Source organism: Copadichromis virginalis, linkage group LG12, assembly GCF_057382275.1.
Source record: "Copadichromis virginalis isolate Kocher_CV1m ecotype Utaka linkage group LG12, C_Virginalis_male_GT1.1, whole genome shotgun sequence".
NCBI lineage: Eukaryota > Metazoa > Chordata > Actinopteri > Cichliformes > Cichlidae > Copadichromis > Copadichromis virginalis.
This window is the reverse complement of record NC_140629.1, coordinates 18,225,771-18,248,482: the sequence shown is the minus strand read 5'-3', so window position 1 is coordinate 18,248,482 and position 22,712 is coordinate 18,225,771. Positions and strand designations below refer to the sequence as shown.

Genomic DNA, 22,712 nt, shown 5'->3' with positions numbered 1-22,712 from the left:
TAACTTACCACAAATGTACAAAGTTACAGTGCATTTTGAATGTGTCCCAATGCCAGCAGTTTTTGAAGACGAAAACAATTTTATTGTTGCAAAGTTATCATCTGTTGTCATTTAAAAGTTCCTCGTCATTTTTTTTTGTCTTCATTTACTGCATATCTGTTTTCAAGCATTTTCTATATCTACCCAAGGTTTTCTTATCTCCCCTCTGTTAATGAGTCTGCTGGGGAGTCTGTGCTTATCTAACATGATGTTCTGAGAGTAAAGGGTAACGTACTCTATACAGATTGTTAAAAAGAAAAAACCCTAGAGGCAAATTTAGTGATATTGCACTATATCTAAACAAAATCTGTTTGACTTGGGTAACTATAATTATGATGTGTAATATCTTCCAATGAAACAGTACCCTGATGTGACTGTTTATACAGTACGTGACTTGAATCACTGTTGTGCTATCATCCACTGTGACCAAAACACCAAGGGAGGGAATGGTAATATCGAGCAATTCTGATTTATCTACAAACAGAGATGTGCAGATGCACTGCACGTTAACGATACTTTCCAAAGTCAAAGGAAAAATGTTGACTATATGTTGTACATTAACATATGCTAAATATTGACAAGCAACAGAGATCAATAGCAGCCACAGAGCATGTCTTTTATATCCAACAATTTGCTCTGTTTTCTCTTAAAGAGCTTGAACTGCTGACTGACAGCACGGGAACTAGTGGATAAAAGCTTCTCTGCTCAGTGTTTGCACGTCTCATCAGTTCAAGATAGAGTCTTTCCCTATCATTAGCATGACAATACCAGCGAATATCTGACTCCTACATAACGACATTGCTGATGCTTATGAGAGGCAGTAAAGAACAGTAATGACACGACTTGTCGACTGGGTTATTTTGTCACTATAATAAAAATGAAGCATGAGTAATTATGTTGACGATTATCGTCAGTATAATTTTATAATATACTCAATAGTTTAACATATCGTTAGCTTCATAGCATAATTGCCTAAGTCATTTGACTAAGTCAATGACTTAGGCACTTATGCTATGAAGCTAACGATATGCAACATATTAAGTGGTGTGTTTTTTCAGTGCTAGGAGGCTTTGCTTTCATCAGGCCAGTGTCTTTGCAAAGACACTGGAAAAGGTGTCTATTTCTTCACATTTAAAATGACTCACACACCCTCAAGCTCACTTGCAGAGCCACTAGAGACACACACATGTAGCTTTTTACACACCGTTGCTCTTGACACGTTACTGCAAGGAAGCTGCGGCAGGAGGACACGAATGACAGGATAAGAAGAAGAAGAGAGGTAACCATATACAGCAAGTCACGTCAGAGAAACAAAAAGAAAAAAATCTAGAAAACGCTGCAACATCTTATATCACTGATATGAGCTGATAATTTATGAACTATCTGAAATTGTCCCAAACCACAGTGTGCAGCTAAAGGCATTATTTTCTAAAAGTGCTCCAACTTTCTTTCTCTATCTCGCTCTCGTTCTATATCCCAGCAGGTCAATATTCCTCAGACACACATCATTGATTCAGACCTTCTGCATCCCACAGTGCCAGCTTTATGAGGCCATAAACACATGCAGGCTGAAAAGTATGAAATAGAAAAGGCTTTTGCTGTGGGTGGCCGAATATGAGTGAGAGTGGGTACAGCACAGAGGAGCGAGCAGAGAGATGCTTTCTTGGAAACCGACTATTATGTATGACATTCATATCTGATTTTTCAAAAGACTGCACACTTGGGAAAAGCCCATAAAAATTAGGAGTTTTATGTCTCAAATGTGGGCTGTTGGGTAGATAGATCAATAAGCTATAGGTTTTTGTAAGAGGTGTCATGGATTGGTTGTCACGATCCTGGGTCAGCTGACCCAGCGTTTTGAGTTTTTATATATTTTGATGTTTATGGTTTATGTTCAAGTTTATTAGGTTATATTTCATTCTATTTTGCCTTGATTGCCATTTAGTTCAGTGTTTCTTAGATCCATTTGTGTCATCTCCCCCTGTGTTTAAGTCTCGCTTGTCGGTTTGTCATGTTGAGTCTGCGTGTTTCAAGTATGCGTGTCCCATGTTATCAAGCTCTTGTCATGTCTGCGTCCCGTTATATTTCCCGTTTAATTTTGAAGAGGTCTGGTGTCCCATGTTCACTGTGTTTACTTTCACTAACCCTGTAGTGTCATTATGCTCATTCTAATCAGCTGTTTTCCCATGTGTTTCCACTTCCCCGGTCACCTCCTGTGTGCCTTTAGTCTGTATGTTTTCATTCATTCCTCGTCCAATCGTCTGCTATCCTGCTATGTCATGCCATGTTTCCAGATCTATGAATCCATGCCAAATCTTCACGTTTCCGGTTTTCCATGCCAGCTTTCTATGTTCACGTTCCAGAGTTTATGTTTAGACTTAGTTCTTCCCAGTTTAGGTTATTGTTTAGTGTCGCCTTTGACTTTTGTTTTGTAATGTTTTACCAGCCTTAATAAATGGCTCGCCTTCTGTTAAGTTTGAGTTTAGTTTTCGAGTATCTGCACTTGGGTCCACCTCCTCACTCCACACAGTCTGCATCCGCACACTGGGACACTGGTTTGCCAGGACGTTTGTTCACCTTATGAGCAGAAAGCTACAGAACAGGAGGGACACTGGGTATAAGGAAAAACATGCAAAGGTCACAAAAATGGGTGCTCTGGGTACTGAAGTGCTACCATGGGAAAGTGATTACGAATCTCTGTCTTTCTGCCATTAAGTTGCACTTATGCTAATAAATATTGAGCAAAACATATGAGGTACTGAGAAGATCACAAGCAAATTTAAACTCTAAAGTCTTTAAATACACCATCTGGAAATCCAAAACCCAGCTTTCTGAGTCACATTTGCTCTTTCAGCTTTACACAAGGGGATTTTTAAAGCTCTTCCCTGGACAGGAAACAATCAGGTTGACTAGGCAAGTGGAACGAGGAAAATCTTGCTATCTGAGCAATGTTGATACTGGCTTGACATTAAAAAAGAAAGAAAGAAAAAAAACAGCTACTGAAGTGTGTGTTTTGCCTTTTTGCTTTAATAGTTATACTCCTAAGATAGCCTACACCTGTGAAGATTGAACAATGAAATAAAAAGAAATCATCTTATATGTATGTAACGTATTTTAACTGAACTGGTTTGGATGTTTAATTCATTGAATTGAGTGGGTGGAAGAGTCAGCAAAGGAGGCTTATGGGACCAGATTCAGTAATGATAAAATTGGCTGACTCACATGAAGCTTCACCTACTAACATGATGCTTGTGTCAGCACTGTTGCTATGTTTGTGCGTCTCAGTTCATTTCAGTGAACAGGTCGGAAGCACTAAACTCTGTATTTGGAACAAGGGCTTTTCTCGAGCGCCGCCGGTGTAATCGAAAATCCATGATTTCCCCGAAATGAGATATTAAAGATTTGGTTTTCCTCCTAATCCTCCTTCCTAAAGCAAATCTTTGGCTCCACAGACCAGTGGGTAAGTGAGCAAAGAGATCTGACTGAGAGACAAGAAATTACCAAGAACACAAACAGCTAATGCGTGCTTCACATTCGCAGTGTTAATCTATTAATTTTGTATGATGCTTTTAAAACCAACCACAAAAACTGTGTAACAGTATCCGAGAGTAGAAATAAATGTATTTAAGAGAGGACTCAGAGGAGTACAGACCAGGTAAATTTGCCCCGGGAGTGGAACATCAACACATCTAAAAGCCCATGATACACTCTCAGCTCTCTGTCTTCTTGAAAGACAGCTGAGAACATAATCCACCAGACATTTATCTGTTCAGAACAACTAATGAGCACTGGCCATAAAAGCACTGCTCTCTGTGTCACTTTGCCAGTAAGGCAAACTGCCATGTGGGACACCTGGGCCTGCAGTAAGAGCACGCTATCCACTATCCAATAAATAAATAAACAAATAAATAAAAACACCCACTCCAACAAAATCTTCAATTTCACTTTAAACGGTCATTTGAAAAAGGATTAACAAACACTCCAAAACAAGAAAACATTATTAGTATTACTCACACTCTTCAATTAAAGTTCAAGAGCGTACCTTAAGAGAATAATGTCAGCCTTTACTAAATGGGCCTTTAATGCTTTATTTCACTATCTGGAGTGCTGTATTAACTGCAGAGTAAGTTTAGAGGGCAAATCTATGACTGTACTTGAAACAAACTAAAGTGTACTCCACCACTGTGTACTCGTGAATGTTAATCAAGAGTGGCTTCTCACTGTTCAAAGTATCAGTCTGAGCAGTTTTCAGTTGAAGAGCCCACAGCTCAAAGCCCGACTGCAGGTGAGGAGCGCCACGCTTGTTGGAGTTTAGGGCCTTTCTTTTTCCACCATTAAAGCTGTTGAATTTGTCAGCGTATGGCTCTATTGTAAAGTAAACTGAAGGTTCTGAGAGAGGTCAATGAGCTCAAATGGCCTGAAATGTGATGCGTGCCAGAAACACCACAGAGAGCCACATCAACTAAATCTTCACTCACCACCACCTGCGCCATTAACCAGATTTTCATCCCTGCAACTTTGTTGATTTCCCAAATAATTCAAAGAAATCTGAAGGATTACTATTTTGACACAGTGGAGACGATGCAGCACACAGGTTTGAGGAGACAGAGTGATCGAAAAACAGCAGCTCAGTTGATGCAGCTATTTTCCACATTTGGTATAATGTTGACAACCACTCTCATTATGACCTCTTCGGTTTCCTCTGTCTATTACCCCTTCATAGATCGCACAACATTCCCGCAACATTCCTGTGTTTTTCTTCTCTATTTCACTCCCTTCTGTCTCTCTTGAATAAATGTCTTCACTAAAACTCCCCAAAATAGTTTCAAGTTGATTTCTTGCTTTTGGTATTAATGCACAGCTTTGACATACACTCACATTATCAAAAATCCTATTCCCATCCCTCACGCAGCCTCTCATGTCATCATGTGGAAAAGCCCAGCTTTTCCTCCTGGGACAATGCAAACAGGATCTGCAGTCTTAATGTGACAAAAATCATGAAGCGTACAGCATCTCACTGTTTTTTCAGCTCATTGTTTCTGGTATTATGAGAAAATATTATAGACAATAACTTGTACGTATAATTTTCCAAAATGATGAACGGGAACACTGCCGACCTTGTGAAAAAAGCTTGTTTCTCATCATTTGCATTTGACTTTGCAGTACTCGTTGTGAATTTGAGACACTTTCAAAAACGATGAGTTCCAGCTCCAGTTAAATGAGGCTGCCACACAGTCATTACAGGGACAGAGTGAAAATATAGACAAGGTTCATCAAAGTCTAATGCTTCCATTTAAAAATCAATTCAAGTGGATGCAAGTATCCCAAACAATGCTCCAATCAAACCCCTTAACAATCACTAATGTCTTAGGAGAAAACTCATCAAAGGAAATGAAGTTTGTGATTGTGGCATTCATGCACTCACAGTGAAGCAGTCATTCAAACCCCACTACAATATTCCCTTCTTGCTTTTTTGTGACTACCTCATTTCCATGCTGATGTGTGTTTCTGTTAGACACAGCCACACATTTAAGGACAAACACGCCTCTAGTTTATTATTCACGCAGGGGCAAAAAATGGAACAGTTTTAAACTAATGTTGGAAACCAAAGATGGTGATGTCATGCCTACTATAACACTGATATATCTGATATAAAACTGATATATCGCTTGACCTGCCCTTGATAGTTCAATATAAACCAGGTGACATGTCCATATCTTTCTTTCTTACTTCCTAAACAATCCACAAAAGGCACAGACCACGCAATTCCAGTGCTGGTATAGTCCGCTCCACATGACACTATCTTAATGAAGGCTCTCTAATGACTTAATGAAAGGTGCTTGTTTCTGACTCCAGGGTGAAAGGTGTAATAAGGTGTAATAAGGTGTAATAAGACAACAATGGTGTCTGTCACATTGATTTACGCTGCTGTGCAGAATAATTCGTTATTCTTCTTCCTCATTTTCATCATCAATTACTAGATGCTCATTATACATTCATGATCAATAGCTTTATGTGTCAGTACAGGGCAGACAAACGGGTCTGAATTATTAAATGATAATATATGAGCAGTTAATCACATGTCAGCATAGGAGAGTGTAATAGTATGCTCTAAAAATACGTATAACACTCAATAAGAAGAGTTTTAATTTCGCTGTGAGGGGTGGCTGAAGGGTGGAGGTGGAAATAAATGGGCCTTTAACGAGTTCAGCAGTATAATCTTGTTTTTATTTCCTTTTAACTTCACAAAAGTTGAGTCGGCTGCACAGCAGGCCGAATTGATACAAAAGTAAACAAGGGAATCGATTTTTAAAGAAAGGAAAGTTCCGAGAGGGCTGGATTTGCTGATAGGTGCTAAACAAATACAAATGTGGCAGACAAAAACACAGAAACACACTGAACACATCAGAGAGATTCAAAAGCCAATGAATGTGAATAAAAGAGAAAGGAGGGAGCACCTTAGAGTGTGTGGGAATGCTGTTCCATAGTTTGGGGGCACGCATGGAGAACACATGATTTCCTCTAAGTGTGAATCTAAAGTGTGGGACAGCCAGAAAAATCTAATGAGCTGAGCTGAGGCACCTAAAAATGGTGTAGGAGTGCAAAAGGTCAGTGATATAAGGAGCCAAACTATGAAGGTCTTTACAGACAAATATAAATCAATTCTAAACCTCACAACCAAGCAATGGCGAGAAGCTGAAATAGGTGTAATATGATCTTGTTTTTTGGGTGCCTGTGAGGAGCCTTATGGCAGCATTATGAACAAGCTGAAGACGGCATAGAGAGCACTGAGTGAAACCAGAGTAAAGTGGCTCGCATCAGCCCACGTGAAAGAAATGGAGGCATAAATGAGAGATCACATAAAGAAAAGTTTTGGTCGTTGTCTTGACATCGATGGACAAGCTGCCAAAAAAAGAGGCCAATTTCTGTTTTAAGCTCATACGGCTGAAGCTCAAACTGCTTAAAAGCAAGAACTCCTCCCAACATCAGGAAACCCCCCTCTCCTTCATGCTACGCTTGGCACAAATACCCACAAGGAGTCCAAAGTCCATGCACTGGCAATACAAACTATGTGTTATATTACAGATTATACACTAGTGTAGTACAAAATCCAAAAACATACAACAATAAACCTGCCAACTATTTTCCCAAAATAAAGGTATGCAAATACACTGAGCAAAAATTTACCAACAATCTGATGTCAGGTTTGTAGATCCTGGCCCTTTGCGCTAACATTTTCAGTGAGTAAAGCAGAATGAATATAAATGACAAAACACCTGCTGACAGCATTAGAAGTCCATTAATAATGCATTATGTCATAATAAAACACCTGCTCTGTTATTCAGTCAATGAGACTAATAGTATTTTTTAATTATCAAATACAACAAAATTAGGTAAACATAAGCCAAAATCACAGTGTATGTGACTACAATACATATTAATGCAATAATTTTGACACTATAATAAATATATATATAAAAACTACCTTTGGAAATAAGTCAATCTAACATCTAATTTGTAGCATTTAGGAATTCAGTGTGATTAATCTCAGAAAACGAGACCGTACAAAGTTCTAACCTTGAAAGGCCCAGCTTTATTAACCTCACTAATACAGTGTGAGAAGATTTATTCGGAGTTAGCCAATAGGTTACCTGTCAAAACCTCTGTTATTAAGAACCACACTGGAGGAGGCTCACTGATGTGTGTCATGAGATCTGAGACAGGAGGAGAGAAAAATGCAGTAAAACTTCCCATAAAGCCCTCAGTCATGCTCGAGCTGCACGCCCAGAACGGGTTCACGTTTAGGTTGTAGAAGCTGTGTGTGGCTGCAAATATGACTGTGTGTGTATCCTGGTCTATGTGTAATGTCAGGACTGACTGATGGTTGCAGCTCTGGGGATTCCCATTAGGCAGAATGCAATCTGGTAAAGAGGCTGTACTGGGTGAGACTCCACATAAGGTACTTCATCTCGAGATAGTGAAATATTGGTTGAGAACCTGCTTCATTGCAACTGCACACAATCACACGCTCTGCGCCTCTTCTGATGTAAGCTTTAAGCTTACTTCCATGGCCTGAAATTTACCCAATATTAAGCTTCACTAATACTAAAGCCCAAAGTGACAGGTTAGATAGCAGCATGAGCATCCGACTCATACAGCTGAGCTGAACTAGCAGAGAAAGACAAAGAGAAGAGCGTGCACGGCTTGTAGGAGAATAGCATGGGAGGTGAGAAAGTAATTAAGGACACTTAAAATAAAACAAAACACAGCATGTTGCTAGTGGTGTCAAGCTCTGTCACTGTCACTGTACTTTGCAAACTGAAAACTAATCATTGCAAACCTTCACACTAATACCTAAGCCACAATCACAGTGCATACTGCCTCAAGATGAATTCATCTGCAGCTATCTACAAAGAGAGAGCCACAACACTGTTAATCACCCTGTAATAGTGTTTAGGCCTGCTTGTGCTCAGCTGTTTGTCTGTTCCTGCAGTAGAAGTGTACTTAATAGTCAAGTTTGCAATAATACAGGATGCATTAAATATTTGCAGCACCTGTGCTCCTCTCCTCCCAAATGTAGAAAAACACAAGGACAAACAACATTTGCATATTCAGTTACACTGTAGTTGCATGAAATAGTAAATTATTAACCCTCTGAGCTAAGCTAAACTCATCTATAAATCAATCAGCAGGAAGAAATCCTGGATTATGTTAAACATTTCTACAAACAGAGAGCTGGTGTTGAAAGTAATACTTCTAAACAAGAGACAAGTATTTTTCTAGAAGGAAACACATAGATGTAAATAATAACTTCAAAATGTACCCAAAATTAGGTTTCATAACATACGGCTGCATATTAAGTGCAAGATAGCGTAAGAGTATGAGTTTCGGACCGATACAGTTGAGGTGAATGAGCATGGCATCATGACAACGACAATAGAGAATAGGGCTGCCACGATTAGTCGACTAATCACGATTACGTTGACTATTAAAATCCTCAACGACTAATTTAATAGTCGACGCATCGTTTGAAGCTTTGTAAGATCCCAAAAAGATGCAGGAATTAAGTAGTAGTATTTAAGAGTGTAATAACAGACTGAAACAGAAGATGGCAGCACTGCATGTACTACGGTGGCTGGGAAGTGCAAAGCGCAACAAATTAAAAAACAGCAACAAATTAAAAAACCGCAACAAATTAAAAATCCACAACAAATTAAAAAACAGCAACAAATTAAAAATCCACAACAAATTAAAAAACCACAACAAATTAAAAAACCGCAACAAATTAAAAATCCACAACAAATTAAAAAACCGCAACAAATTAAAAATCCACAACAAATTAAAAAACCGCAACAAATCAAAAATCCACAACAAATTAAAAAACCGCAACAAATTAAAAATCCTTGACGGAAAGGGATTGTCTGAAATACCGGAAGTGGCACAACGATTAGGCTTACTCCATATTTGTAGCTCAGAAAAGTGATTCGGGATGTCAACAAACGTTGAGAAACTCACACCTCACAGCGCTTCCTTATCACCCTGACGGTGCTTGCTGCACTACATAGAGAACCGGAAAATGTTTTGCCCGTTTTGTGGCGTTAGCTTCAGCCTCTTCACCCCTTTTTGTGCTTCCTGTGGACGGTCTCTGGAGCTTTTGCGGGACACAGACCAGGCTGAAGGATCAAACTCCCCGGGGACATCAAAACAAACAGAAAATTCTGAACAAAGTAATTTTGATATATTACTCACTTTTTGTTCTCTTCAGACAGTCTATGCTATTTCAGTTAAATAGCACGTTTATTTACCATTTTGGCTCCGGTTTCTGTTTCCTTATACTGTATTCTCGTCTACGTTTAGTAATGGAGAGTGCTAACCCCGTTTTGATGTCAAACGTTTTTCATTCAACCAGAACAAACATGTCCGTCATACAAGCAGTTCATGGAGTACAAAAAATCAAAATCCAAAGAGCGTCAGGCCTTCAGCTGTGGAGCAAAATTAAAACTCAAGCAACAGAGTAAACCTGTCAAAGTAAGCCATCACAGGTAACTTTATAAACGAGGATTATTCTTAAAGTGATCTGGCTTTTATTATTTGTTTGTAGATCAATATCGGATTTATGGTGTCACAACAAACTGACTTAAAACCGCTAAGAGGGAAAACACTGCCCTTATTTATTACCCCCGAAATTACAGCCCCTGACCTCCTGAAGCAGGCTGTAGAAAAAATGAGAACATTCAACAAGGACTTGGTGGAGGGACCATATGTCCTTTTGTATCCTGACTGCACAGAGGTGATAAATGTGCCTGGGACAGAAAGGCCATTCCGATTGGCAGACTACAAAGAGGAAATAGGAAAGAACTACAACAGGATTTCTCTATTCATTTGCCCAGAGAGCCACTTCAAACGAGGTTTGTTAATTTTATATTTTGATGTGTTTACATATACAACAACTAATAATGTGTCTACTTTCTCAGCTCTGATTGCAGAGGATGGTACCTCAGACTCGGACCCTGAGATTGTGATTACATCAAGAAGCACAGCTGAGTTCAACCAGGCAGACACATTGGTGTGTACTTTTTTTCCCTCTCCACCATGCCAGAGGCCTGTGAGTGGCCCTGGCAGAGGTGCATGTCCGCTGAGTGCTCTATTTTTTTTCTCTATAGTGATCATAATTCTGTAACATCCATGGGTCTATTATTTTCATTGTGTGATTATATGTTCTTTAAAAAAGTATTTTTTTTAAGTATTGATGAACTATCTAAATGCGATACGAAGTTGGTGAAAGCTTTGAAAAGTGCATGTTTTTCATCTTAGGTTTTCAAACCACAAGACCAGAGTACCCCTAATGGTAAACATGCAGAGAAGGAGTAAGTTATTTAAGAGCTTGTTCTGCTATATATTAGAGTTGGGCAATACAATATATGTCTTTGTTTTATTTCAGGGAATATTGATCACGATATAAACCGCTAGATTTGTACATATTAAATGTGCCGTTGCTCATGGTAAATGGTAAATGGCCTGTATTTGTAAAGCGCTTTATTAGTCCCTAAGGACAAAGCGCTTTACACATCCAGTCATCCATCCATTCACACACACATTCACACACTGGTGATGGCAGCTACATTGTAGCCACAGCCACCGTGGGGCGCACTGACAGAGGCGAGGCTGTCGAACACTGGCGCCACCAGTAGGCAATGGGTGAAGTGTCTAGCCCAAGGGCACAACGACCAAGACTGTCCGATCCGGGGCTCGAACCGGCAACCTTCCGATTACAAGGTGAACTTAAAATTTCACATAAGTAAGATGTGAAATCCTCAGAAGCTTGTTTTGATTTAAATATTTATTTCCTGTCATAAGTTCAGACAGACGGATGTATTAACATATTACATCCGTTTCAGATAACTAAAAAAAGGTACATGTTAAAAACTAAATCAAAAGTCAGGGATAAAGATTTCCAGTTTCAAAAGACAACAAACACCAGATCACTCAATTGCTTGGTCAATTACATTTAAAAACAAAAAAGAATGATTCTAAACATAAATCTTAGTTTACAGTAAGTTTTACAGGAGAACAGACATAAAATTGACAAAGTCTTTGTCAATATCAAATGAATAAGCTAAGAAATAAAAGCAAATTCACCTAATCTCTCCTTGTATATTTATTTTAATGGTTGGTTTAGATGTAAATGGTGCCCAAACATCTCCACGGGTGGCGCTGCTACTTCACTGTGCTGCAGGTAACAAGTCACCCTATCTGGACATGATGCTGTTCCCAGAGCGATTGGTTGCTGCGCTACTTGATAAGGATTGACTATTCTTATGTCAATGAAAAAAAAGAGTGATTAGAGGAATAAGCAGCATATAAAATGGATGGATGGATAGCTCTATTGCAATAGTCTCATATTTCCTTTGAGAGAAAAGTATACTGCAATACATATTGTTATTTTATTGCCCCGCCCTAATATAAATATTTATTGGTTTCATAGCCTTTTTATAATGTTGGTATCATAAATAATATTGAACTGTATGAGCTTCTTATCTGGACATTTTAATTCCAATACTCTTATTCTGTTTCAGACATGCTCCAGGACCTTCATCTATCATACAGCCATGTCAGGTATTTGGGCAATTTATGTCAGCATGACGTTTTTTGCTATTGCTGAAATAGTACAAAGCTATGTATGTTTATATACAGTATGCAATTTTTGTTCTTTTTTTTCCAGATTGTAATATCTGATACAGAGGATCTTGATCACCAAAACGAAACGAATCCAGTCATGAGTCCCTATAGGTAAATAAAATTGTGTCTTATATGTAATTTTAAATCTGTAACTACAGTACACGTTTGGGTTTGTGAAATGGGTAAAGATAATTAAAGGGTGAATAGAAGTTATTCTAATGTTGGAATTATAATTTCTCAACAGTAAATATGCAGACCTGTGTGCCCCCTGCATTGAGGACGAGGATGAAGAGCTGGTTGAAGTTGCTTCACCGATTGATGACAGAGCACTGTAAAATATCAAATACTACTTCAAATAACAATGCTAAATTGTATAGTCTTGCATTCGGTCTTTCATTTTTGTGATTACAGGGAAGACGTTAACATTAATCTACCTGACATCATTGCAAACTTATCCAGTGCTATTCATCATGGAAGTGTCAGCAGATTCAACATCTCAAGAGCAAATGTCTGGGATGGAGCAGTCAGGGGTTTCAGGCGGTTGTCATACTCTGAAACCAATGACATGCTGGTTAAATTTACTGATGATTCTGGCATTCTAGAAGAAGGACTTGATGCAGGTGGCCCAAAACGAGAGTTTTTGAGTCTGCTAATGAAACACATGAAAGATCGTCCCATTTTTGATGGACCCGAAGGACGTCGATTCCTCGTCTACAATGCAAAGGGTATGCAATGATCAGATGTTTGATAAACTTAATTTAAAGACTTTTTTGGACTTTTAAATCAATTTGTTTTTAATTATTATCAGAAGCAACTCATAATAATTTCTTGGATTATTTCAAAACAGCATTAGTCTGTCTATCTGATCGATCTATCTGACATCGATCGGTAGAGAGAGGTGTGTGTGTGAGAGAGTTTATCATTTACTGTATTCATTCACAGCTGTAAGGGAGGATGAATACTACCTAGCAGGAAAGATGATAGCCGTGTCAGTTGTGCATGGTGGTCCAGGGCCCCATTTCCTGTCAGAAGAGCTGGTACATTATCTTGCAGGCCAGACTTCAGTAAAAGCAACAGTTGCCTCAGTCACAGATGACGACATAGGGAAAGCTTTACAAGAGGTGAGGACAGCGCAGGATTTGAATGCAGGATAGAACTACAGCTTCTTCATCTGTATGACATTAAAAAATTCTTTCTTTGTGTAGGGAAAAAACAGGAATGAAAATCAGACACGTAAGCTTACATTGTGTATGTCCATTTTTATGGGTTTTTCAGATCGACAGTGCTGGTTCAGTGGATGTCCTGCGTGACTGTGTCATAAAACACAGTACTATGCTACAGGTGGCTGGTTGTCTAAGGCATGTTTCCACAGTTGAGGAAAAGAAAGACATTGTGTCTGACTATCTCCGGTGGTATATAATTGCTCAAAACTCATCTGTAATTGACAAGTGAGACAGGTGAATTATTGTTATGACAGTGTTGTTCATAATTTCCGACTGAAATATTTTACATTCTCCAAGGTTTCCAAAGTTCACAGTTTGTCCATAGTTTGTGCATGTACTATGAACTGGTAAATGACACAAAGTTCTCCTCATTCTTTAGATTTAAAGAGGGTCTTTCAGCACTTAATTTCCTGAGTGCACTCCAGCAACACCCTACTTTGCTTTCCCCGGTCCTGTGTCACATGGAAAAGAAACTCACAGCCCTTGAATTTGAGACTTTTCAAACCTGACTTCAGCCCATCTGGAAGTAACAAGAGACGTCTGGAAAGTCAAACTGTGGGCTACTGGTCAGACTATCTGCTGGACTGTGAAGGTTTATACCAGTATTTCTTTTAGTACTCATTACAAGACAATGTGTTGAATTCACATATACATATATAATTTTTTAATTTTTTTTTAAATTTTTTGCAGAATCACAAACTGCTGTGTCGTTGGGCGATGTTCTGATGTTTGCAACTGGGCTAACATCACTGGCACCTTCTGGATTAGATCCACTACCAAGCCTACAGTTCCTGGATGACTCTTTATTCCCGATGGCAAATACATGCTTAAACTTATTGAAACTACCAATGATAACTTCATATTCCTTGTTTAAATCCAACATGGATTTTGGAATTCAAAACTCCCCAGGATTTGGATGTTTCTAGAATGTCTGGCCTTGTAGTTCAAACCTGCTGTTGATTTATTCCTCAAGTTTTTAAGTCAAATTTTTTTTTAAATATGTTATGAATAGGAGAAGGTGGGACATACTGGCGGTACAGCACAAATCCATTATAGTTTACCAGGTTTATTGTAGTTTTATTAGATAACCCAGTTACTTACAGCTGCTTCTTCTTGGCATTACATTGTAAATTCTGTAGGTTTTTTGCTACGGGACTTATCCAGAAATCTGTTATGTATTTGAGCATGTTTTTTTTATTCTAAAATGTAGGTACATCTGTTCAAAGGAGATTTAAAATGCAATCGCTAGACTTGATTTGTTCAAAGTTTTGACAGTGCTACTAAAAGTAAAGGCATTTAAAGGTGTACTGTGTTCTACTCTTAAAAGTGGTAATAAACACACAATACAGTGCAAGATGTGATTTTGATTTGATTTATTATTTATATAAATGTTCAGGACTGTATCTCAACTTCCATCAGCTAAACAAGGACCAGAATTATCAAGACATTCAGTAAGAATATGCTTTTACAAACACAAACTTAAACTTTTGGCGTCTTCAGCCAACTCATGTAGCCTAGTTCAAAAAAGCAGCATATGCTATAGGTTTTGGTGAAAACAACAAAAAGCCAGGTTTTTGTTTTTTTTAGAAATTTGCAATTTCTATTAACTTCATGTAAAGTTCAGTGGCAGACTCCCAGCAGACGGGCTTTTGAAAATGATTTTGCTCCATTACAAAATTCAGATACTCCTGTATGTTTGAGTCCCCACATACAACTACTGACAGCCTAGACTCAGGAAAAGCGTCCAGTTCAGATTGTTGAATCAGGAATCCACAGTCTCTGGAGCCGTATCTGTGATCAATGGAAGACAATTGCATTAATATAGGTTTACACATAAAGTAATTATTTGATCATTATTATCCGTTACCTGTGGGGTAGGTAGTACAGTTCATTTGGCACACCTCCTGGACATGAAGCTGTTCTTGAGGGACGAATCCGATGAGTGTTCCACAGCTTCACACATTCATCAAGATCCTTCTGAACAATGACAGTGAAGCAAAATCTCAAAAGGCACTGATGCTCGTGACTTCCATTGAAGTGTCCAGCATCTCGAAGATCCGCAAACAGCTCCAACCAAAACTGAGCCCTAAAAAAATTGTTTAGAGATAGTTTAGTTTGTTTACATGGCATCGTTTCACAACACGTCATCGCATGGCACTTTACAGTTCATTTTAACTGAATCATATATAGACTCCAGTCAGTTTAAATGTTTTCTATCGAAAGGGATTGCATACAGGCAAAACTCTAAAACATTTTAGTAATGTGCAAAAGTTAATTTATTTTAGGAATTCTAATTAAATGTGAAATTAGCGATACTGAGTCATTACATACAAAGTGAGGTATTTCAAGTATTTCTTACAATGTTAATGATTAAGACGTAGAACTTATGAAAAACCCAAATTCAATGTCTCTAACAATTTGTATGTTCTATTTGTTTGGGTCCTTTTTGCATAAATTACTGCCTCCATGCAGCGTGGTATGGATGCTATCAGTCTGTGGATCTGTTGAGGTGTTATGGAAGACCAGGATGCTTCAGTAGCAGCCTTGAGGTCTTAGCCACTACACTATGTTACACCCCTTTCATCCACACTTACATTAGACAAAACTTTCTATTAATGTGCTTTGATAGTCTCTGTGAACATTCAAATTCTTTTAAGGTGTTCTTTATGGAGGGTGTCAATTATGTTTTTTTTCCCACAGCTGTCAGGACAGCAGTCATGTCCATCCTGTGAGTCCTCCTGAATTAGAAAGACCATTTAGAGGCTCAGGAACCCTTTGCAGATGATTTGAATTAATTAGCTTATAGTAGAGTGGCACTTTAAGTCTAAAATATTTAACCTTTTCACAATATTATGGTTTTGAAGTTGGGTTTTTCTTAAGTTCCAAAGCATAATCATCATAATTACTAAATGGGCTAAAAATGTATAGTTTGGCATACAATGAGTATTTAATATCGGTTTTACTTTTTAAGTTGAATTACTGAAATAATAATAATAATAATAATAATAATAATAACAACAGTAATAATAATAATGGATTGCATTTATATAGCGCTTTTCGAGGCCCTCAAAGCGCTTTACAATTCCACTGTTCATTCACTCTCACATTCACACACTGGTGGAGGCAGCTACAGTTGTAGCCACAGCTGCCCTGGGGCAGACTGACAATAAATCAACTTTTGCACGACATTCAAATTTGTTACGCCTTTAAATATCAGGCAAAATTAAATGTTATATTTACCTTCCTTTTCGATATATGGACCACCAGGACTCAATTCGCTGGTTATTCGTTGATGAACCAAACATGTGACTGGACTCTCCGCTGAAGTGGTCATCATGATGGTGACGTAGTGCGCACTGAACTGCAGCCATAATGCCGTTTTCTGTCCCACAGTCAGTTCTCAGTCTCATCGGTACAACACCAAGGCTCCCAACACATGACAAGTAATAGTAAGCTATAACCACTGGATTATTATTGGTTGGTCCACATTCTAGCCACAAAACCTTGCGTGAAAATCCATCAATGCACCCTGAAATGGCCAAACCGAATGGTTTGAGCTTGTCATAACCATCAGCATGCCACATGTAGTTGGGTCCCAGCGAATGATAGGTTCTCCTAATGAATCTTCTGCGTGTTCTCATCTGGCATCCATGAGGATTAAGCTCCCGGAGTATTTTCATCACATCATCCCTCTTCACTTTAAGATGATGCTTTTGTTTAAGTACCTGCCACATTGTTCGATACCCAAACAATCGCCCAGGTCCTTGAAGCTCCGCTCTGATTGCGTTAATGATCGTTGTTCTGGAGTGAAAATATTTTCTTCGGTAAAGTCCAGCATTATTAAGTTTACTTTTAAGACTCCTTAAACTTATCTTTACACCATGCAAACTTAACATCATGTCCATGATAACACTATATGAGTGACCTTCGTTGAAATATTTAATGCAGTACTGTAGGGTGTCTGATCCTTCAGCCTGGTATGTGTCCCGCAAAAGCTCCAGAGACCGTCCACAGGAAGCACAAAAAGGGGTGAAGAGGCTGAAGCTAACGCCACAAAACGGGCAAAACATTTTCCGGTTCTCTATGTAGTGCAGCAAGCACCGTCAGGGTGATAAGGAAGCGCTGTGAGGCGTGAGTTTCTCAACGTTTGTTGACATCCCGAATCACTTTTCTGAGCTACAAATATGGAGTAAGCCTAATCGTTGTGCCACTTCCGGTATTTCAGACAATCCCTTTCCGTCAAGGATTTTTAATTTGTTGTGGATTTTTAATTTGTTGCGGTTTTTTAATTTGTTGTGGATTTTTGATTTGTTGCGGTTTTTTAATTTGTTGTGGATTTTTGATTTGTTGCGGTTTTTTAATTTGTTGTGGATTTTTAATTTGTTGCGGATTTTTAATTTGTTGCTGTTTTTTAATTTGTTGTGGATTTTTAATTTGTTGCTGTTTTTTTAATTTGTTGTGGATTTTTAATTTGTTGCTGTTTTTTAATTTGTTGTGGATTTTTAATTTGTTGCTGTTTTTTAATTTGTTGTGGATTTTTAATTTGTTGCGGTTTTTTAATTTGTTGCGGTTTTTTAATTTGTTGTGGATTTTTAATTTGTTGCGGTTTTTTAATTTGTTGTGGATTTTTAATTTGTTGTGGATTTTTAATTTGTTGCGGATTTTAAATTTGTTGCCGTTTTTTAATTTGTTGCGCTTTGCACTTCCCAGCCACCGTATGACTGTAGCTGTGTAAACCTCAAATATCTGCTCAGTTTATCAAGACATCACATATTTTCAAAAGCGCTCTAACGTGAGACGTCTGTTACCCACTAGCTCGATAGTTAGCCGGGGTACAAGGCTCACTAGAGCCGTTGAGAACATCAGACTCCCAGCAAATCGTTTTCAAATCCACCGCCGTCTTTCACTACTCAGGTTAAACATGTAATATAAGTCACTTAGATAAGTTAAAAATGTTATTGTTTGGCTTTTTTAGTATTTTATTTGTTCCTGAGTAAATCGGTTTGGCTGAGATTAAAGTTATAGTTTTTACACAGCTGAATAAACGTCAAGCAGACAACTGATTATCAGAAGTGTGAGATGCTCGAGAATATACTCCGGTGTCCTGTTATATTTTAGATAGCAAGGAGCAGACAGCTGAGTTTATTAAACTTCACTGAAACAACCTGCAGATTTCATTAAAATTTAACAAACTGTCATCTTGTCTTTCTTTTTAGTTAGCACATACCCTAAACACTTCAAGCTGTAAGCTAATGATAGTTATATAAGAGCAGATGCGTGCTGGTGCAATAAGCTGTACGTTTTACGTCCAATGGATGCATGATCTGATTAGTCTCTAATCGCAAAAATAATCGGTGACTAGTCGTCTATCAAAATAATTGTTTGTGGCAACCCTAATAGAGAGTGTGTACGACTTGTAGGAAAATAACAAGGGAGATGAGAAAGTAATAAAGAGGACTTAAAATAAAGCAAAACAGCATGTCGGCAGTGGTGTCAAGCTCTGTCACAGTCACTGTACTTTGCAAACTGAGAACTAATCACTGTAAACCTTCGCACTAATAGCAGCACTTAATACGCACACACACTAGCAGAGCGACACGCACACACGGGTTCTCACAGTGAACACAAAGCAAGTCAGCACATCCGAGTAGCAGCAGCTACAACTGTCTAGGTAGCTATTACTTACGCTGGGATAAAATTAGAGTGGCTATTGGTAAGTGTCTGTAAGGATGAGGAATCACGCAATTTCTCAAATTCCAGATATTGTCTAGTCTCTAACTTCATAAGTTCCTAATTTATACTGTATCTTTATTTTGCAGAATTATGAAACTTTGAGCTTAACATCAGTTGTTGGAATACTGCCTTTAATTGTGTCTATAAGTGTAAATGGCCTGTATGGAGAAGCACAGTTGGGCTACAGTATTTCTGTTATACACCTAGATTTACTCAGTCTGTTTTTCTGTTTGATTTACTGGCTATAAACAACAACCATTCAAAACAACAATCACAATTCCTGTACTTATATAGCTATATTGATTCCACAATTGTAAATGTGGCATTTTGTGGCTGTGCACAAGTTAAAATCAGGGATGACTGATAGACATAAAACTGGCAATAAAGGTTGAAAGTCCCCTGTGCTTTTGTGGCCATCAGCTGAAATATTCAGAGCCAAAAACTGCAATGTTATGTGGGAGATCTACCGACCGGCATCTCAAACATGTGTTTATAACAGACAGAGACTGTCTGCATTTACAATACAAATGTGAAACTGCACAGTTATTTCTGAGAGCTGAATGCTGATGATAGGAAACGCTTTTCAAAAGGAAGGTTTTCTAATTGCAACACTTAATTTTCAGCATCCAAATGAAACTATACTAAATAACTTCAGTGCAATACAGCTAAATATGTGCACCACATAATTATCCTTCAGTACTTGAAAAGCAAGAGAAAGATAGGTCAAGAGGAAGTGCAGCACAGGAGAAACGTGCAGGAGTAACCACTACTACTCAGATATGCAGATGCTGAAATGACAACTATATGGTGTCTTTGAAAAGCTAGAGAAATCAAGCACAGCTTAACCAGAGTTTGCACAAAAACTACTCAACCAAACATGTTTAACTGCGACAACTACATCTTTATCGTCCTATAGCACTTCAGTCGCCTCTTTTATGACCAGATTTTCTCATGTCAAGGTTCAGATTTTCCTTGTGAGTAAGCATAACATCTAAAACAGTGAAATGCAGGATGTTATATCTGTTATGTTTTAGATTCTGATGGGCTTCACCTTTGGGTCAAACACAGGGAATTAGAGGCAGACATTTTCAACTGACCTCATCACTGAGCTATCATATATGACAGCTAAGATGAGGCTAGGACTCTAAGAACTAGATTTTTTTTCAGAAATATGATAATGGTCAGGTTATTTTCACCCATTAAACTAAGCATAATAGGCAGATGTAAAATTGTAGAAGCTTCAGCTTTCATAACAGACTGCTCTGTTTCTTCTTCATTAATACACATGTATATTGGTTTATAAAAGCACAAAAAAACACACTGGCAGCTGCCAGTGTTGCCTCTGAGCATCCTAGCAGATTCAAAATCCTACATTGCCTTGTTCTCGAGTTACTGCATTCACCTCTCACCTCTGATCTTGAAGTCAAGGTCACCAGATTCAAACTTGGCCAAGATTTTTAGTAGATACACCTACGGTATCAATTTCAAACTCCTACTTCTTCTCATTCTCGAGTTATCAACTTCACAACCTGTGTATCCACGCTGCTTGCCCACACATGCTATCGGACTTTTAAAGCTGAAGGCAAAAAGCACTCCCCTGGTGACAATTTATAAAATAATTTTACTCTGTACATGTAAATGAGAGAATGTTGAGAGTTTTACTGTGATAAAAATACTGAAATGTTTTTTCATTTAACACCTGACAAGTTATTTTTTAATCCTGGATGAATCCTGGATGTCTTTGCACTATATAAATATACACACACACACACACACACGCACACGCACACACGTTCTTTTTTGTCAGCAGTGGTTTTCATCTTGGAATTCATGGCTGCCATTTTTGCCCAGTCTCTTTCTTATTGTTGAATCATGAACTCTAACTTTACGTGAGACATGTGAAGCTTAATGTTGTTCTGGGTTCTTTTTTGACCTCCTGGATAAGTTGTCGATGTGCTCTTGGAGTAATTTTGTTCAACCGGTCATTCCTGGGAAGCTTCATCACTGTTCCAAGTTTGATCCATTTGTGTATAATGGCTCTCACTGTGGTTCACTGGAGCCCCAAAGCCTTAGATATTGCTTTGTAACCCTTTCCAGACTTTGTTTCTCAGGTGGTTCTTTAGATCGTGCCATGATGTGTTGATTTTTGAGATCTTTTAGCTTCAGTTTGTCAGACAGGTTCTAACAGGTCAGCTGGTAATCAGGCCTGAGTGTGTTTAGTGAAACTGAACTTAGTGACAGTTAATTCACGATTTAACAAGAGACGCAGTTACTTTTTTTTTTTATACACAGGACCAAATAGGTTTGGATGACTTTTCTCTCTTAATAATAGAAATCATCATTTAAAAACTGCATTTTGTATTTACTCTGGTTATCGTTGTCTAAAATTTACACTAGTGTGATGATCTGAAACATGTAAGTGTGACAAATATGCAACACTAGGAAATCAGAAGGGGGGGGGGGGGGGGCAAACAGTTTTTCAAACCAGTGTATATTGTTTGTATTTTCCTTGCTTTCATTTCCTCAAAGGAGGGAAATTTTGTTAAGGCAGCACATCTCTAGAAATCTATCGAGCCTGTTTCTTTAAAGAGCAAAGGGGATAAAGGAGGACACGGCACTGAACCCCTGTCCTCACTCTCTTTTCTGTCTTCCAAGTCAACCTTGTCTGAGTGCATCCATCACTTTGATGCATGGATCAGCACTAAGGTGACAAACAAAACATTTCACCTTTTCTTTTACCAGTATCCTCCTGTTATATCGTGTGAAGCTCTGCATTGTTAACAGTCTGCTTAAATTAACAAAGTCTAGCACTCCAAAATACTTCAGACTTGTAGTCTAATTAAAATAATTTTATTGTTTTCACTTACAGTTCTGCTATGCACAATTAAAAGTTTTTAAAACAAATTTCTTTTGGTTTTTGTTGTTTTTTTGCTGACAAACTGCAGACTATTTGTAACATTTATAATTCATGCCAGAGCTTTTAGTGAATCAATAAGTAGCAGAATTAAATTGCTTCTTGCAGTAAACTCCCTTTATTTGATAATCCTGCTCTACTTCAGGACACATGAATGAGAAGGGAACCTAGAGAGATGTGCAAATAGAAAATCATTTTCTGTATTCTTCAGTTTACCTATTTCCTGCTGTTTAAAGGGGGGGAAAGTAAACATCCCGGTAATACAGGCCAAGAGTTAAGATGTGCCATTGTAAATATTAGGAGGAAGACACCCTGGCTAAAGACTGTGAGACGAAACAGCACTTATTGTTGTTTTTGCTAATATTCCATTCATTCCACTCCTAGGTTATATTCCTTTCTCTCTCTCTTTCTTTCTCTACCTGTCTCTCTCTGTGTCTCTAATGAGCTGTCTTGATGGGCTAAAACAGGACAGGTGAGCTCAGCACCTCAGTGCTCATTATCTGGGTGGACAGGTAGTCAGGCAAAATGCATAGGAGAGACAAAGGCAGCTCATTCTGATCTGTTGTCATGGTGACTGCTACAGCCACTAATGAGACTTCAGCATCCTTCACCATGCAATCCAC

The 22,712-nt window shown here is 38.3% G+C and overlaps 2 protein-coding genes and 1 long non-coding RNA gene across 5 annotated transcripts in view; 1 reads left to right on the top strand and 2 right to left on the bottom strand.

Moving 5' to 3' along the window:
* The window catches only part of mctp1a (multiple C2 domains, transmembrane 1a), a 136,344-nt gene that overhangs the window by 67,600 nt on the left and 46,032 nt on the right, over positions 1-22,712 (bottom strand). The gene's annotated exons all lie outside the window — the stretch shown is intronic.
* Positions 9,887-13,373, top strand: LOC146696823 (uncharacterized). Its single transcript, XM_085475129.1, has 9 exons — positions 9,887-10,068; positions 10,142-10,448; positions 10,515-10,606; positions 10,855-10,907; positions 12,117-12,156; positions 12,263-12,330; positions 12,464-12,550; positions 12,631-12,944; positions 13,162-13,373. Exons 1-9 carry the CDS (start codon positions 9,979-9,981, stop codon positions 13,371-13,373), a joined length of 1,263 nt encoding a protein of 420 aa, XP_085331255.1. The 5' UTR covers positions 9,887-9,978.
* Positions 14,808-17,805, bottom strand: LOC146696822 (uncharacterized). Its single transcript, XR_014923117.1, has 3 exons — positions 16,683-17,805; positions 15,310-15,528; positions 14,808-15,233 (listed from the first exon to the last, which is right to left on the bottom strand). It is a non-coding gene; the product is annotated as an uncharacterized LOC146696822 (long non-coding RNA).

What these genes read in the sequence shown, in the direction of transcription:
- LOC146696823 (XM_085475129.1), top strand. Translation starts at nt 9,979, where the DNA reads ATGGAGTACAAAAAATCAAAATCCAAAGAGCGTCAGGCCTTCAGCTGT. An exon ending in CTATCATACAGCCATGTCAG is followed by an intron (nt 12,157 to 12,262) that starts GTATTTGGGCAA and finishes TTTTTTTTCCAG; the next exon opens with ATTGTAATATCTGATACAGA. An exon ending in CCTCGTCTACAATGCAAAGG is followed by an intron (nt 12,945 to 13,161) that starts GTATGCAATGAT and finishes ATTCATTCACAG; the next exon opens with CTGTAAGGGAGGATGAATAC.